This window comes from Pseudophryne corroboree, chromosome 10 (genome assembly GCF_028390025.1).
Source record: "Pseudophryne corroboree isolate aPseCor3 chromosome 10, aPseCor3.hap2, whole genome shotgun sequence".
In the NCBI taxonomy this organism is placed as follows: Eukaryota; Metazoa; Chordata; class Amphibia; order Anura; family Myobatrachidae; genus Pseudophryne; species Pseudophryne corroboree.
The window spans coordinates 74,700,985-74,718,633 of record NC_086453.1 but is presented as its reverse complement, the minus strand read 5'-3'; the positions used below and the strand labels follow the sequence as shown (position 1 = coordinate 74,718,633).

At 45.0% G+C, this 17,649-nt stretch overlaps 1 protein-coding gene across 1 annotated transcript; it reads left to right on the top strand.

Annotated features, from left to right (window-relative positions):
* Window positions 1-380: 380 nt before the first annotated feature.
* On the top strand, window positions 381-16,520 carry LOC134966056 (maternal B9.10 protein-like). The gene is made up of 4 exons (XM_063942519.1): window positions 381-487; window positions 14,484-14,670; window positions 15,322-15,459; window positions 15,619-16,520. Exons 2-4 carry the CDS (start codon window positions 14,498-14,500, stop codon window positions 15,971-15,973), a joined length of 666 nt encoding a protein of 221 aa, XP_063798589.1. The 5' UTR covers window positions 381-487; window positions 14,484-14,497; the 3' UTR covers window positions 15,974-16,520.
* Window positions 16,521-17,649: the final 1,129 nt, after the last annotated feature.

The following is a 17,649-nucleotide window of genomic DNA, read 5'->3' as shown; positions in this document are numbered from 1 at the left end:
TGATGTATGGGGGCCTATATAGTGTGTATCCAGCTTAACCACTTGCCTGTCCCGGCTATTAAAAGGAAAGTCGCAATGGTCCTGATGCTTCTGATGTTCTGATGGTGCTGACCGATGTTTGGGGGGAAAAAATAAAAAAAATTTAAAAATAAATTTGTATTAATTTTTTTTTAACTAAAATCATTTTGTGTAAGGTTAAATTTATGTTCTTCACCTAATTCACTCTTAAAAAATCCGACAATTTCTGAGCGGTTTTTGGGGAAAAAGGTTGTCAGTTAAGTGGTTAAGAGCTACTCCCATGTGTTGTGCAGGTGTAATTTCCTAATTAGCTAAGTGGTGACCAGTCCCTTTAATCACCCTCTATATAACCCCCTACTAGGAAGAAGCAGTGTATGTAATCTGTCTTTTTTTAAGTAAAGTTTCTGTTTGGTTAGGGGGTTTAAAGTAGCAGTTGAGACCGTTGTTCTTTTGGAGCTTTGTTACTGAGGTAAGTGTTTCTTTGTTTTTGAGCTTGTTTATTTTGTGTGATGTAACTGTTTGGTGTGTAACTTTCTATTGTATGGTCATGGCTCTGAAGGCCTCATTTGAGGTTTTGAAAGCTAAACGTGTGATGTTCTAAAAGACTACTAATTTATTGAGTAATCCACTCTGACACATACTTTTAGTTTTTATTAAAAGATCTTTTGGATTATTTAAAAAAAAAAAAAAATTTGGTATAGGTTTTTTTTTTTACAGAAAAAATTGCTGTCACTGCCACTTGATCTCTCCCCAACAATTTAAACCTGTATCTTGTACTTATAGATGTTGGTGCCAGAATGTTGTCTGTCTGTCTGTCGTGTATTGTTGATGTGCCCCAGTCATACACCCTGTCTATGCACAAACCTAGAGTACCTTCCTCTAGTAGGCAATGTGTTTACAGTCTAGTAGTTGGTGTCTACTAATATATTGCTGTTGCTTACAATGGGCACTAGATGGCATTGGTGAGGCAAACTTTAACTATGGTGTATTTGTAACACCTCTAAAACTGTGGGAGAGATTTATCAAATCCTGGTGAGTGGCTGGTACTCAATCTACAGGATTGATGCATCTCCCCCATGGTTTTAGATGCATTTGAAACGTACTTGCTTACACTCCTGCAAGTTGCTATTTCTCAGGTGGTCTTGCGCTCCTGAGGGAGAGTTTCCAGATCTCTTTAAGGGGAGGGAGAGGGGAGACAAACACAGGGTTTCTGGAGGGAAGGGGGGGGGAGACAAACACAGGGTTTCTGGAGGGGGGTTTCCAAATGCACTCCACAATATTTAGCTTTGCTGAATGTTAGAGCAAGTGCAGGAATCTGGTGGAGTGGTAGAGGTGTTGGACTAGGGCATGTAGGGCCTACAGGGAAATGCAGTGGTAGGGGCCCATGTTTAGGGGTGTGGCCAGTCTGCAGAGGGGGTCTGGCCTGCCACCTCATTGGTTTGACTAACCATTAGAGAGTGCAACGTCTGGGCCCCTTCATAAATCTATACAGTAAATTCAGCTGCTGCATGCATGATAATGTACCAGATTAATAATTGCAATGCACTGTAGAAAAGACACCATAGCCCAATATAAGGTAACATATGTATAATTCAAGTGCACAGTCTGGAACCTGATCCTTAGAGCAGGAGGTGGGCCCACCAGTGGTTTCCCCTGTACCCCTGTGGGCCAGTCCAAGCCTGAGTAGTAGAAGAAACTATTACAGACCCAGAACATACATAGTTACAGTTTATTTCATACACTGGCTAGTGTGTGGAATAAAATATTAACAACTAACACTATAGATGGACTTTAGTATAGGCTTTATAAAGCATATTTAACAAATATAAGTGATCAAGAAAAGGTTAAACCATAATAATCACACAAATATAATAGGACCAGGATAAGACACATCTACATATTCTCCCACCTCATGGTAACGTGCCTGTCTCTCCTTCCTGGCATTTACTCTTGGGTTCATTGCATTGATAAAGCATTCAGATCCCCTGACAACGACCAGGTACTGTGGCATAGAGCATTAAAACTGGGCATTATTGTGGGGCATAATATGGTGTCAGTTGCATTACTGTGTGACATAAGGTGTTGCGCCATATGTGCACAGGATGGTTACAATTTTACGTAATTTTTTTTTTCTTCCATATTTCTACTTTGCCCCCCGTTTGCCTATGCCTGCTTCCTAATGCTGCGGGCAGGATGAGGACTATACCTGGTATTTGTGGTTCTGTGTAGAGGAGTGGGACTAAATGACTTGAACCCTGCTATTTGGCTTCACCCATGGACCTGCAAATCATGCTATTTTACGATTGTGGCCTAGTGACGTCATAAGACTTCCGGGTTTAAGATCCGGGAGTACTTCTGCGCATGTATCAGCTGATGCACGCATTGCAGGAGATATGGAGGATGTGATTGGCTACCTCTCTGTGCACATTGCGATAAGAAGCCCATAGGCTTTAATTGGGCAATGCCATCTACAGACTACCCATGGCATTGCCTATTGGGTCCAAACTCCGGAATGCATCTCATTCTAGAGCATCGTGCCTATGAGACATCCAGGTATTCTGAGGTTTGGACATTTTTAAATTTGCTGCATACTGCTCCTGGACTCAAACATGGATATACTTTGTGAGGATATTGGGTTCAAAATCACTCAGTCACGGTGGTAGATGAAAAACCAACAGTGGTTTATTGACAGAATAGGTTATAACACAGCTCAGCACACTTCTGTGATCCAATTCTACACGACAATCCCTCCTGGAGCTCCTGACAGAACATTACTTCTTAGTCAGTCTCCTGCCTCTCTCTCAACTTCTGTCTCACGTCCCCTCTTTGCTATTATCAAACCTTTGTCTTTCCTACAATAAGGCGACACCCCCAGACAGTTTCACATGCCCAGGCATGTCCCCTAGGCCACAATAGATGTTAACTAAAGTAACCTTACTTAATCTGATTGTGTGGCCTGAAATCCATTGTGTGGGGAAGAATGAGGGGGGGTTGTATGGCCTGACATCTGAGACTGGCTGTATCTACACAACAGCAAACACACAGGTTATCGCAAACACACAGGTTATCTGCGCAGTCATATTGGGAAAACATTATTTTACAAACTATAACACAATAACCATTACATTCATATATATACATTGAAAACATAACTGTACCCTTGTAACAATAACATCATACAATATAATACAATATTGCCTAACATATAACTAATAACATATTGGCAATTGATGAAGTCCATGTGTAGGACCAGGGCTAGGAAAGTAACCACGTGTCTTTTACCACTGAGCGACACGACGCGCCAGCTGTGTCATCACATGTCGTCACATACTTAAAACCTGGACTGGAATAGAGTTTAAAACTTAAGTCAGCTCCTGATACTTCTGATTCACAAATATGGACAGTGGGTTTGGCTATGTCACAAAAAAGAGTGACTAGTTTGTTGGGAGGTAGGCTGTCCCTTATTCCCCACCCCTGTGAACATCCATTCATTGGCATGCACCTATTTGTCTCTGTAGAGCCACTGCTAATGGGAAAACGTACCTATTGTCATCAGCGGAGTCTGAAGCCTCAAATTGGTAGGGTTGGGAGGTATGCTAAAGAGCTCTTGCCTTAAGATCATGTAGCATACCGCCAAACTCCAGCATTCAGCGAGAATGTCCTGTTTTCCTTGGACTGTCTTGCAGTCCCACCCGTGGGCTGTGGTGGGGAGGGGGAGCCAGGGCCGTTTTAACAGGAGGGGGCCCCTCCTCTGTATGGCACAGTAGTCTCTGGCGTTGTGCCAGAGTCTACTGTGCAGGTCTCCGGAAACGTGGCTCCCTCCATGTTCAAGAGACCACTATGGCGCATACGAGGTGGCCATTTTGGGTGTGATTTTCGCATCGACTGTGGGATTTCGGAAAGGTAAGTATTAAAATATGAATGTGGTGTGGTTCCCCCCTGGAACCGGAGGCCTATGTGCACGGCACCCATTGCACCCATTATAGAAACGCCAATGTGCTTGGCACAGCAGTGGGTGAATAGATGCCTTGCATTAATTCAGTGTACGGGGAGCCTGGGGGTAGCCCTGCATTTCGGAGCACCCCCCCCCCCCATAGTGATGGGAATGAGGGTTCCACAACGCTCTGCCCCTTTTCTTAGGCTCCACCCCTCCATGATAGCGTGAAGTCTTGCTCCACTGTCAACCTATGTTGGAAGGTATGCATTTGTCTTTTTGCCATGGCAAATTTTATCCTGGGGGCAAGCAGACATAAGTGGCCCATGAGCAGCAGACAATTAAGCTTTTATACACCATCTCCTAAATTGGCCTGGTTTTTGTGTACTTCTGAAAGGCCCTTTGCTATAGAAAAATTGGTGGTTTTGCTGAAAGGTTGCAGGGTTTGTGTGTGTTTTTGTTTTATTTGTTTTTTTGTGTGGTGTTTTTTTGTTTGTTTGTTTTTTCTCTTGGATGGAATTACCGGAACAGAAGAATAGAAATTAATGGAAATCCCTATGTCACTATAATTTATCAAACACCTGATGAGGCTGATGAGGTATTGGTACATACCTGAAATTGGAGGAGACCAACACAATGGTTAAGGAAGATGGTCTGAAGTGTAATTTGCAGACAGGTGCACATATGGTGAGACAGACTTGAGGGTCTATATATTAGGGTATGTCCGTCTTCACAGAAATCTTACGGAAAGCTAATAAAATGGAGACTGTTCTAACTTCTATGTAGCAAACTCTGCAAAGCGATCTTCAGGTGGGGTCAATTGATTTAAGCCTGTGGAGGTATACTAAAAGCGGGGTACACACGGAGCGGTGTGCAGCTAATTCCTTGGAAACTAACTGAACATTGCTCTGTGTAGGGCTGCTGTGCTGGCGACGGCGATGCTTGGTCCCGTGCGGCGCTATCGCCGGTGCTAGATTGTGCCTGAGCATGAGCTGCTGGCCGCCCCTCCCCTTGCTCAGCACACATCGCGCTGTGCTGAGCGGAGGGAGAGATGTGTGCTGAGCAGTCTATGCTAGACCGCTCAGCACATCTGAGGAAATTTCTCAGTCAGTACAGCCCTTAACAGGAGAGCTTCCCTCTGCCTCTTCAGCAGCCTCTGTGCAGTAGCGGAAACTGATGCTGTACACAAGCATTTTGGAGGAGTCTCACATTTAAGTATCTTACAGTTACCACTGTCATTGCAGTTACACTTAGTACATAGTGGGGATATTTTTTCATTTTAGCAATATCCGCCATGAAAAATGAATTACAATTAGTAATACAGAGGGCCCTTAGATCAGAAATCTGTAGACACAAGTTTAGTTTCTCCTACAGGGAGGAGAGAATGGGAGTTTGGATTGGTGCATGGCGGTATTGGATGTATGATGTACAAGAAAGGTGTTGAGCTCCTGCATTTTAAGCCTCTATTCACCATCCTGTGCCCAGGTGCCACCTGATTCCTCTGCCCAACTGGTGATGAGCGGTGTCCCCTCAAGTTCTGCAACAGGGTGGGCAAGATCAAGCAGATCGCTGCCTTCAGCACACAGAACAATGCATGGGGAGCAGTAGCAGCAGTTCATGCTGACCTACAACCCCCCCCCCCCCCTTCCCCCAACACTACTGCAGATACCTGCCTGTTATCTGAGTCAGAGATTAGTGACTGGAGCACTTAAGGCCAGTACTCACGGCCCGATTTGGGAGAGATGTGTGCTGAGCGAACCGCTCAGCACACAGCTCTCCCGGCGCTCAGCACAGCGCGATCTGTGCTGAGCGTGCGGGGGGAGACGGGGGGGCTCTTATTTCACCCAGCGGGTGAAGTGAGCGACCCGCTAGATTGGCCTGCATGCAGGCCAATCTAGCAGCAGCTATAGCGATGTGCGGGCCGCGCATCGCTATCGCTGAGGGGGCTACACACGGAGCGATGTTGCTGAAAATCTAAGCAATCTAGTCAGATTGCTTAGATTATCGCTCCGTGTGTACACCCCTTTAGAGGAGAGACCAATAAAGGTATTTTTAATACACCTTGTAAAGGGGGGTACACACAGAGCGATTAATCTAAGCAATCTGACTAGATTGCTTAGATTTTCAGCAAGATCGCTCCGTGTGTAGCCCTAACAGCGATAGTGATGTGCAGCCCCGCGCATCGCTATTGCTGCTGCTAGATTGGCCTGCATACAGGCCAATCTAGCGGGTCGCTCACTTCACTCGCTGGGTGAAGTGAGCGCCCCCCCCCCCCCCCCCCCCCGCACGCTCAGCACAGATTGTGCTGAGCGCCGGGAGAGATGTGTGCTGAGCGGTTCGCTCAGCACACATCTCTCCAGCATCGGGCCGTGAGTACTGGCCTTAACTGCCACCCAAGTTCGAATACAAGGCTTGTGTCATGATTCCGGCATCTGCATCTTGACTGCTGGGACCTTAACTGCATCCCTGAGTGTTAAGCGTTTACATAATCAGAACTCTTTCCTACTGCAGGTATAGGTGGCATGGCACGATAGGCCAGCCAGTGGTGGGAAGGAAGTTACTAAACTAAGTAGAGATGACACTGTAATGGTGACATGCATAGACGTGCGCAGCACATCTTATTAGGGGGTGCACCATCAGAGGGGTGTCTAGCATTGATGATCTATTGATGGTCAATGCAATATAAAATACCAATCCTAATAAAGCAGGTACATTGTCAGATGTTGTGGTGTGCACCAAACAAACCCCTGATGGCACTCACTGCAATTATACTTCTCCTACTCAGCCTGGTCTGGCTCCCCCTCTCTTTCCCCTGCAAGCTGCAGCAGCTTACTTACAAGTCAGTCACTCACTGACAGTCGCAGACTAGTATTTCTGCTGTTGGGAAAATGAGTGACGTGTCAATGCTGCTGCCGGCCGCCTGCCAGTATTGCATTTGTGTTCCTAAGAGGAACGCTGGCTGCATGCTGATCCGCATCAGTGGCTGGCGTTGGCATAGCATAGAAGGAGCGAGGTAGGTGTGACGGGTGGACATGCGAGCAGCATGACGTCATCACATCATGCTGTTTTTGTACATTGAGGTGGAGCCGGGAGTTTGAAAGCTGGTGGCAGTGGCACCCTTCATTAACCTAGGCGTCCGGTCAGTAATGCAGTCCTGACAGGGTGCAGCGCAGAGGGTACAGTAATCAGCCTGCTCGGCGATCGCAGCATCAGGCATGTGAGATCGGGGTGCCGGACATTAGGGGGTGCCTGTGCGCACCAGGAACCCCCCCTGCGCACACCTATGGTGACATGACACAGCAGTGCTGTAAGTGGCCACACACAGAATCTGAGATAAAAAAGCAGTGTTGTGTGTCCCAAAAGCCTGGAGCCGTGATACCTGCTGGCTGAAACATTGACAAATAGTCTCCTCTGGGAGACTTAATTGTTATAATGTTCTTAAATTACTGGTGGTCTGAAAACGTATGGCTTATAGATGAGTGTTAAGTGCACTGGGTACTTACACCGAAGGCATGGACAAGTAGTCTGCACACTGTAAATATCACTACACTATATATTAGAGATGAGCGGGTTCGGTTCCTCTGAATCCGAACCCGCCCGAACTTCAGGTTTTTTTACACGGGTCCGAGCAGGCTCGGATCTTCCCGCCTTGCTCGGCCAACCCGAGCGCGCCCGAACGTCATCACGCTGTCGGATTCTCGCGAGGCTCGGATTCTATCGCGAGACTCGGATTCTATATAAGGAGCCGCGCGTCGCCGCCATTTTCACACGTGCATTGAGAGTCATAGGGAGAGGACGTGGCTGGCGTCCTCTCCGTTTAGAGAAGAGAGAGACACAGTATTTTGGGGAGCATTATTAGGAGGAGTACTACTGTATACTACTATACTACTTGCTGAAGTGATATTTATAGATTAGATAATAGATAGTGTGACTGTAAGTGTATTATCTGACTTGTGGGGGAGACACTGACAGTGGGGAGCAGTTAGAGTCTGAGAGCAGGACTCAGGAGTACATATAACGTACAGTGCACACTTTTGCTGCCAGAGTCAGTGCCACACTGCCATTGTTGTGACCACACTGACCACCAGTATAATATATTTTGTGATTGTCTGCTTAGGCCTCGGAGTACTAGTTGCAAGTTGCAACGTGACCTGAAGTGACCACCAGTTTAATAATCAATCACCACCAGTTTAATATATATATATATATATATATATATATATATATATATATATATATATATATATATATGTATATGTGTGTGTATATATATCTATATATATATATATATATATATAATATGTATATGTATATGTGTGTGTGTGTGTGTATATATATCTATATATATCTATATATATCTATATATATATATATATATATATATATATATATATATATTGTATACCACCTACCCGTGTTTTTTTTTTTTTCATTCTTCTTTATACATACTACTATAGTAGCTTACTGTAGCAGCCTGCGGTACTGACCTGACAGTGTCCAGCAGGTCCGTCATCAGTCATTACATAATAAATATATATAGTACCTGTCCGGCTGCAGTACTAGTGATATTATATTGATTTCATCTCATTATCAATAATTTATCATCCAGTCTAGACTCTATATTAGCAGCAGACACAGTACGTTAGTCCACGGCTGTAGCTACCTCTGTGTCGGCACTCGGCAGTCCATCCATAATTGTATACCACCTACCCGTGGTTTTTTTTTTTTTTTTTTTTTTTCTTTCTTTGTACATACTACTATAGTATAGTAGCTTACTGTAGCAGTCTGCGGTGCTGCTGAGCTGACAGTGTCCAGCAGGTCCGTCATCAGTCATCATTACCTAATAAATATATTATCTACCTGTCCGGCTGCAGTACTAGTGATATTATATATACATACATATATATATTGATTTCATCTCATTATCAATCATCCAGTCTATATTAGCAGCAGACACAGTACGTTAGTCCACGGCTGTAGCTACCTCTGTGTCGGCAGTCCATCCATAAGTATACTAGTATCCATCCATCTCCATTGTTTACCTGAGGTGCCTTTTAGTTGTGCCTATTAAAATATGGAGAACAAAAATGTTGAGGTTCCAAAATTAGGGAAAGATCAAGATCCACTTCCACCTCGTGCTGTAGCTGCTGCCACTAGTCATGGCCAAGACGATGAAATGCCAGCAACGTCGTCTGCCAAGGCCGATGCCCAATGTCATAGTACAGAGCATGTCAAATCCAAAACACCAAATATCAGTAAAAAAAGGACTCCAAAACCTAAAATAAAATTGTCGGAGGAGAAGCGTAAACTTGCCAATATGCCATTTACCACATGGAGTGGCAAGGAACGGCTGAGGCCCTGGCCTATGTTCATGGCTAGTGGTTCAGCTTCACATGAGGATGGAAGCACTCAGCCACTCGCTAGAAAACTGAAAAGACTCAAGCTGGCAAAAGCACCGCAAAGAACTGTGCGTTCTTCGAAATCCCAAATCCACAAGGAGAGTCCAATTGTGTCGGTTGCGATGCCTGACCTTCCCAACACTGGACGTGAAGAGCATGCGCCTTCCACCATTTGCACGCCCCCTGCAAGTGCTGGAAGGAGCACCCGCAGTCCAGTTCCTGATAGTCAGATTGAAGATGTCAGTGTTGAAGTACACCAGGATGAGGAGGATATGGGTGTTGCTGGCGCTGGGGAGGAAATTGACCAGGAGGATTCTGATGGTGAGGTGGTTTGTTTAAGTCAGGCACCCGGGGAGACACCTGTTGTCCGTGGGAGGAATAGGGCCATTGACATGCCTGGTCAAAATACAAAAAAAATCAGCTCTTCGGTGTGGAAGTATTTCACCAGAAATGCGGACAACATTTGTCAAGCCGTGTGTTGCCTTTGTCAAGCTGTAATAAGTAGGGGTAAGGACGTTAACCACCTCGGAACATCCTCCCTTATACGTCACCTGCAGCGCATTCATAATAAGTCAGTGACAAGTTCAAAAACTTTGGGTGACAGCGGAAGCAGTCCACTGACCAGTAAATCCCTTCCTCTTGTAACCAAGCTCACGCAAACCACCCCACCAACTCCCTCAGTGTCAATTTCCTCCTTACCCAGGAATGCCAATAGTCCTGCAGGCCATGTCACTGGCAATTCTGACGAGTCCTCTCCTGCCTGGGATTCCTCCGATGCATCCTTGAGTGTAATGCCTACTGCTGCTGGCGCTGCTGTTGTTGCTGCTGGGAGTCGATCGTCATCCCAGAGGGGAAGACGTAAGCCCACTTGTACTACTTCCAGTAAGCAATTGACTGTCCAACAGTCCTTTGCGAGGAAGATGAAATATCACAGCAGTCATCCTGCTGCAAAGCGGATAACTGAGGCCTTGCCAACTATGTTGGTGTTAGACGTGCGTCCGGTATCCGCCGTTAGTTCACAGGGAACTAGACAATTTATTGAGGCAGTGTGCCCCCGTTACCAAATACCATCTAGGTTCCACTTCTCTAAGCAGGCGATACCGAGAATGTACACGGACGTCAGAAAAAGACTCACCAGTGTCCTAAAAAATGCAGTTGTACCCAATGTCCACTTAACCACGGACATGTGGACAAGTGGAGCAGGGCAGGGTCAGGACTATGACTGTGACAGCCCACTGAGTAGATGTATGGACTCCCGCCGCAAGAACAGCAGCGGCGGCACCAGTAGCAGCATCTCGCAAACGCCAACTCTTTCCTAGGCAGGCTACGCTTTGTATCACCGCTTTCCAGAATACGCACACAGCTGAAAACCTCTTACGGCAACTGAGGAAGATCATCGCGGAATGGCTTACCCCAATTGGACTCTCCTGTGGATTTGTGGCATCGGACAACGCCAGCAATATTGTGTGTGCATTAAATATGGGCAAATTCCAGCACGTCCCATGTTTTGCACATACCTTGAATTTGGTGGTGCAGAATTTTTTAAAAAACGACAGGGGCGTGCAAGAGATGCTGTCGGTGGCCAGAAGAATTGCGGGACACTTTCGGCGTACAGGCACCACGTACAGAAGACTGGAGCACCACCAAAAACTACTGAACCTGCCCTGCCATCTGAAGCAAGAAGTGGTAACGAGGTGGAATTCAACCCTCTATATGCTTCAGAGGTTGGAGGAGCAGCAAAAGGCCATTCAAGCCTATACAATTGAGCACGATATAGGAGGTGGAATGCACCTGTCTCAAGCGCAGTGGAGAATGATTTCAACGTTGTGCAAGGTTCTGATGCCCTTTGAACTTGCCACACGTGAAGTCAGTTCAGACACTGCTAGCCTGAGTCAGGTCATTCCCCTCATCAGGCTTTTGCAGAAGAAGCTGGAGACATTGAAGGAGGAGCTAACACGGAGCGATTCCGCTAGGCATGTGGGACTTGTGGATGGAGCCCTTAATTCGCTTAACAAGGATTCACGGGTGGTCAATCTGTTGAAATCAGAGCACTACATTTTGGCCACCGTGCTCGATCCTAGATTTAAAGCCTACCTTGGATCTCTCTTTCCGGCAGACACAAGTCTGCTGGGGTTCAAAGACCTGCTGGTGACAAAATTGTCAAGTCAAGCGGAACGCGACCTGTCAACATCTCCTCCTTCACATTCTCCCGCAACTGGGGGTGCGAGGAAAAGGCTCAGAATTCCGAGCCCACCCGCTGGCGGTGATGCAGGGCAGTCTGGAGCGACTGCTGATGCTGACATCTGGTCCGGACTGAAGGACCTGACAACGATTACGGACATGTCGTCTACTGTCACTGCATATGATTCTCTCACCATTGAAAGAATGGTGGAGGATTATATGAGTGACCGCATCCAAGTAGGCACGTCACACAGTCCGTACTTATACTGGCAGGAAAAAGAGGCAATTTGGAGGCCCTTGCACAAACTGGCTTTATTCTACCTAAGTACGCCCTCCCACAAGTGTGTACTCCGAAAGAGTGTTTAGTGCAGCCGCTCACCTTGTCAGCAATCGGCGTACGAGGTTACATCCAGAAAATGTGGAGAAGATGATGTTCATTAAAATGAATTATAATCAATTCCTCCGTGGAGACATTGACCAGCAGCAATTGCCTCCACAAAGTACACAGGGAGCTGAGATGGTGGATTCCAGTGGGGACGAATTGATAATCTGTGAGGAGGGGGATGTACACGGTGATATATCGGAGGATGATGATGAGGTGGACATCTTGCCTCTGTAGAGCCAGTTTGTGCAAGGAGAGATTAATTGCTTCTTTTTTGGTGGGGGTCCAAACCAACCCGTCATTTCAGTCACAGTCGTGTGGCAGACCCTGTCACTGAAATGATGGGTTGGTTAAAGTGTGCATGTCCTGTTTATACAACATAAGGGTGGGTGGGAGGGCCCAAGGACAATTCCATCTTGCACCTCCTTTTTTTTCTTTCATTTTTTCTTTGCGTCATGTGCTGTTTGTGGAATGTTTTTTGGAAGGGCCATCCTGCGTGACACTGCAGTGCCACTCCTAGATGGGCCCGGTGTTTGTGTCGGCCACTAGGGTCGCTTATCTTACTCGCACAGCTACCTCATTGCGCCTCTTTTTTTCTTTGCGTCATGTGCTGTTTGGGGAGGGTTTTTTGGAAGGGCCATCCTGCGTGACACTGCAGTGCCACTCCTAGATGGGCCCGGTGTTTGTGTCGGCCACTAGGGTCGCTTATCTTACTCACACAGCTACCTTATTGCGCCTCTTTTTTTTCTTTGCGTCATGTGCTGTTTGGGGAGGGTTTTTTGGAAGGGCCATCCTGCGTGACACTGCAGTGTCACTCCTAGATGGGCCCGGTGTTTGTGTCGGCCACTAGGGTCGCTTATCTTACTCACACAGCTACCTTATTGCGCCTCTTTTTTTTTTCTTTGCGTCATGTGCTGTTTGGGGAGGGTTTTTTGGATGGGCCATCCTGCGTGACACTGCAGTGCCACTCCTAGATGGGCACGGTGTTTGTGTCGGCCACTAGGGTCGCTTAGCTTAGTCATCCAGCGACCTAGGTGCAAATTTTAGGACTAAAAATAATATTGTGAGGTATTCAGAATAGACTGAAAATGAGTGGAAATTATGGTTTTTGAGGTTAATAATACTTTGGGATCAAAATGACCCCCAAATTCTATGATTTAAGCTGTTTAGTGTTTTTTTAAAAAAAACACCCGAATCCAAAACACACCCGAATCCGACAAAAAAAATTCGGTGAGGTTTTGCCAAAACGCGGTCGAACCCAAAACACGGCCGCGGAACCGAACCCAAAACCAAAACCCGAAAAATTTCAAGTGCACATCTCTACTATATATTCTACCCTGGCCATGAGTTGCCTCAAGGTGACTTCTCCTTAACAAATTTATAGGCCACATTCTTGGGTGGCGGCGGGGCTATTGGCAGATGCCTATAAGTTGATAGGTGCATAGTGGATGTGAGCAAGAAGGTTTTTCCACGTGTTGACTCCAAACCAGAACAGGTTTTATTAAAGGTAACCGGATAGATTAACAGTAGTCAATATGAGCAATAGTCCTCCAGACACTTTAACAGTCCAGGTTTTAGGGATATCCCTGCTTGTGCACAGACTATATAATCAAACTGACTGAGGTACAAATGAAATCGCCTGTGCTTAAGCATGGGTATCCTTAAAACTGTTTGGGTTCCTTGGGCCGCATTTTTGAACCACTAAGGTCTCTCTCTATACTATACAGCTGCGTTTTTTTTTTTTTTAGAGCCATGTTAACATGCACCTGCTGTCTACTCACCTTACCTTTAAGTCTGACTCAGATGCAGGGTTGGACTGCCCACAGGGGTACAGGGGAAACCATCGGTGGGCCCCACTGCCTGGGGGCCCTCCTCCTCTAGTGATCAGATTCCAGACTGTGCACATACATTATACATGTGTTACCTTATGCTACACAGGACTATAATGTAAGCTCTACAGTGCATTGGCAATATTTATCTGGTACATTATCATGCACGCACTTAAAGTATTTATATATTTGTCAAGGGGCCCAGCCCATGCACTCTCTAATGGTTAGGCAATCCAATGTAACGGCTGACCACACCCCTAAACATGGGCCCCTACCACTGCATTCCCTGGTGGGCCCTTCATGCCCCAGTCCTACACTGTTCAGATGTGATATTATTGTAGCTGAGTCATGCACAATAACGCTCAGTTAAGAGGCGGCTTGCAGCATTTACCTACATGTCATTTTTCCTGTCTTAAGAATGATTACTCAGACTGAGTTTAGTGTATTACACTGGTCAGTGTGTGTGTGTGTGTGTGTGTGTGTGTGTGTATGTATGTGTGTATATGTATATGTATATATATATATATATATATTTATTTATATTTGGCCTTCATTAATATGAAGCATTAACTTGCAATAGCATAACTACTTTAAGATATATAAAAATCTGCATGTCTTATTACATAGTATCTTCTGCCTATCAAAGGGTTTTCTCCTAGTTTGTGTGTTTTGTAACAATGTGGAGGTTTTATTTTTGGAGTTCTCAACATTAATTTACTTACTAACTTTGTTGTATTTAGTCTGTGTTCTGAAGATGCATCTGGAAATTGAGGCTGCTGTCAACTTTCTAATGAAAATTCTAAGCCTGAAAAAGACCCTGGCTCCTGATCAACTGGTTCTTCTGGGGAAGAACCTTTTGGGCCTACTGAGGCATAGATACAAAGGACACTGGTACCCAGACAGTCCTGCTAGAGGCCAAGCCTACAGGTGACTACTTCCTTATATCGAACCTGTTGATGTGTTGTCACTTTAAAGAAATATGACGTGATCCTTTAAGGATCACTTCATATCATGGGTTTATGGCTAGTTCTTTTTGGTTATATTATGAACCAGATGCAGGGACAAATGCAGGATTTCTGGGGGAGGAGTGTGGTTCCCAAATGTTTGATTTTAGAGCGGTTGTTGCCAGTCCATGAAGGAGGCATAATTTGTGTATCATGGGTCTCCAACAGTGGCCCTCATGCTGCTGTGGAAGTAAACTTCCCAGCATCCCCAGTCTCAGTTTTGCTATTAAGGCATGCTAAACTGTGGCAGGGCATGCTACTTACCAGATTCTCTATGGTGCAATGATTAAGCACTCCGATCCACAGACTCTCCAAGAAGACTTGGTAGAAAAATTTGCTGCCTCTGGCCATGTGCAGCGGCTCCATTCAGCCCTCTATATTGCATGTAGTAGCTGCTGTCCAGGCTGGGGAGAAGTTCCTGGGTAACTGGAATAGAGAAGCTGTGGTTGGATGAGCAGCTGTGTAAAGTTGTTGTCGAAAGGTTTCTTGATGGTACTAGGGATGCTACGTTTGGCTGTGTGGATACCAATAAGAGTTGGACACATTGCATTTCCTGAACTCTATTTCTGTACAGGTGTGTCCGCATTAATCCCTGGCAATATGTGGATGAGTCGCTGCTTCAGGCCTGCACACAGTGTGATATTGACTACTCAAGAATTGGGCTCCCTAAAGAAATCACTCTATGGATTGATCCATTTGAAGTTTGTGGAAGGTGAGCATTGAACTGAACCAGCCGGTTGATTAAAGTGAATAAACTTTAACAAAGGCCATAAAATGTTTTAACTCATTTAATGGGGGCTGGGTGGGTCAGAAGGACCTCTACTGTTTGGTAGTCTTCAAAAAGCCAACTCTTCATTTACATTTTTCTTAGGTTTGGCGAACACACAGACTTCTTCACAATAGCTATCTTCAAACATGATGTAGTGAGAGAGCCAGCACAATATTATCCACAACCTGAGACCTCAGACTATTCTTCAGAGGACCCTTCTTCAGAGTCTGTTTCGGAGACATCTGATGATGAGATCTCTGAAGAAAAGTCCACCATTGCCAAAAAAATATGTACGCTTCCACCCAACTGCAAGAGTCCGGATGAAGCCATTGAATGCCATTCAACATCTAATGCTGGCACACCATTCAATGAACTTATGGAAATTGAGACAGAACATATGAGCTTGAGCATGGATGGAAGTGTTGCAAAAGAGGACAAGCAGGAGACCCTCAATTAGAAAGCTCCTCAAATAGACTGCCACAATCTGATGACCAACTGCATGCTCTTACAATAAATGAGCCAAACCCCAACACAATCATGACTAACCCTGCTATGCACTACAGCAGACTTGGGTCTTGTCACTCAATAGTTCCTTTAAAGAAGTCTATGGGTTATGGGGCCTTTGATAAGGAGCCATATTGTTGTAATTTAGCCATGCCCTGACTACTCATTCGGAGAGAACTTGCTTCTACGATATCGAAGTGTCTGATCTTGTAGCTGCTGTTGGTCAGAAACTACCCTACGTTACACTCTGTACAACTTGCACTTCAAACAAACTCTTCATAACTGTGAATGGAGGCTCTTCTGCCTCACTGAGGATCGGAAGCCTACCATGGATAAATGTTCTTCTGTTAATCAATGTGCTAGAAAGTTACCAGGGCTCTTATGTTCATGTGCATTACAAACTCTATCTGTGATTTTTATATATATCAGCAATGTAGTCTTCAGGATGTAAATTTGTTAGCCGTTCTACCAGTTGATCGATAAATTTATTTTCCTGAAAATTAGTATTGTTGACCCTTGAACAGAAGTATTGTTAAGATAGAAATTTGCTTGTGACTTGCGCACTGTAACTTTTTTTTTTTGTTTATTTTTAGTGATCCTTTTTATTCTGTAGCAGCATGTCCTAGGCAAAACATAGCTAGTAGATTTGGGAAGGCTGGAGTGGTGGGTGTCTTATGCCCACCAAGCTAAAGCTTTGCTCTTGGCTTGATATTGGTACAAGTCAACTCTTCAATCCAAGCAAGGAGTAAAGGTTTTGCCCTAATCAAGCTTCTATTTTACAAAAGTATATATTGCCAAATGTGTCATGATTACTGGCCTGTTACTAGACTTGCCAGGTTATGCAGGGAGTTGAATGTCAAGTGCGATCTCTGGAAGAGCAAACTCTAGGCCTAACCCTGAAATCTACTAATCCATGTTCTAAAGTCAATATGTTGGTGCTAATTTTATAATTTTTACATACCTTGGCAGCTTCGCTTACATGCAAGATTTCTGCAAACCTAATCCTTTCGGAAGCTTTTTTTTTTTTTTCTTGCCTTGCCTTCAAGGTTCTCTATTCCAGAGTAGGTTAGAATTGAATGTTCTGTTTGTTCTAGGAACAGCCACACAGATGTAGAGTGCTGCAAAGGCATCTATAGTAGGTACTCTAGTAGGATTATTTTTTCTTTTTTTTTTTTTTCTTTCCTCTGTCAGCAGGTCTGATCAGTGGGGTTTCTGGGACAGCTTTAGTTTAGATCAGAGGTTCTCAAACTCGGTCCTCAGGGGCACACACAGTGCATGTTTTGCAGGTCTCCTCACAGAATCACAAGTGAAATAATTAGCTCCACCTGTGGACCTTTTAAAATGTCAGTGAGTAATTAATACACCTGTGCACCTGCTGGGTAACCTGCAAAACATGCACTGTGTGTGCCCCGAGGACTGAGTTTGAGAACCTCTGGTTTAGATCCTCATCTGCATTAGGAATGTTTATTGGTCCATTTCTTTGGAGACTAATCAGAAGTTGATAGGTGGTTAGTAATGGACTTTAATACATCGAAATCTATTAACTGGGCGGAATTTCAACTTGTGCTGCCAAATAAATCTTTTAAACAGACTTACAATGTTTTTTTTTTTTTTTCCAGTAGTAAATAT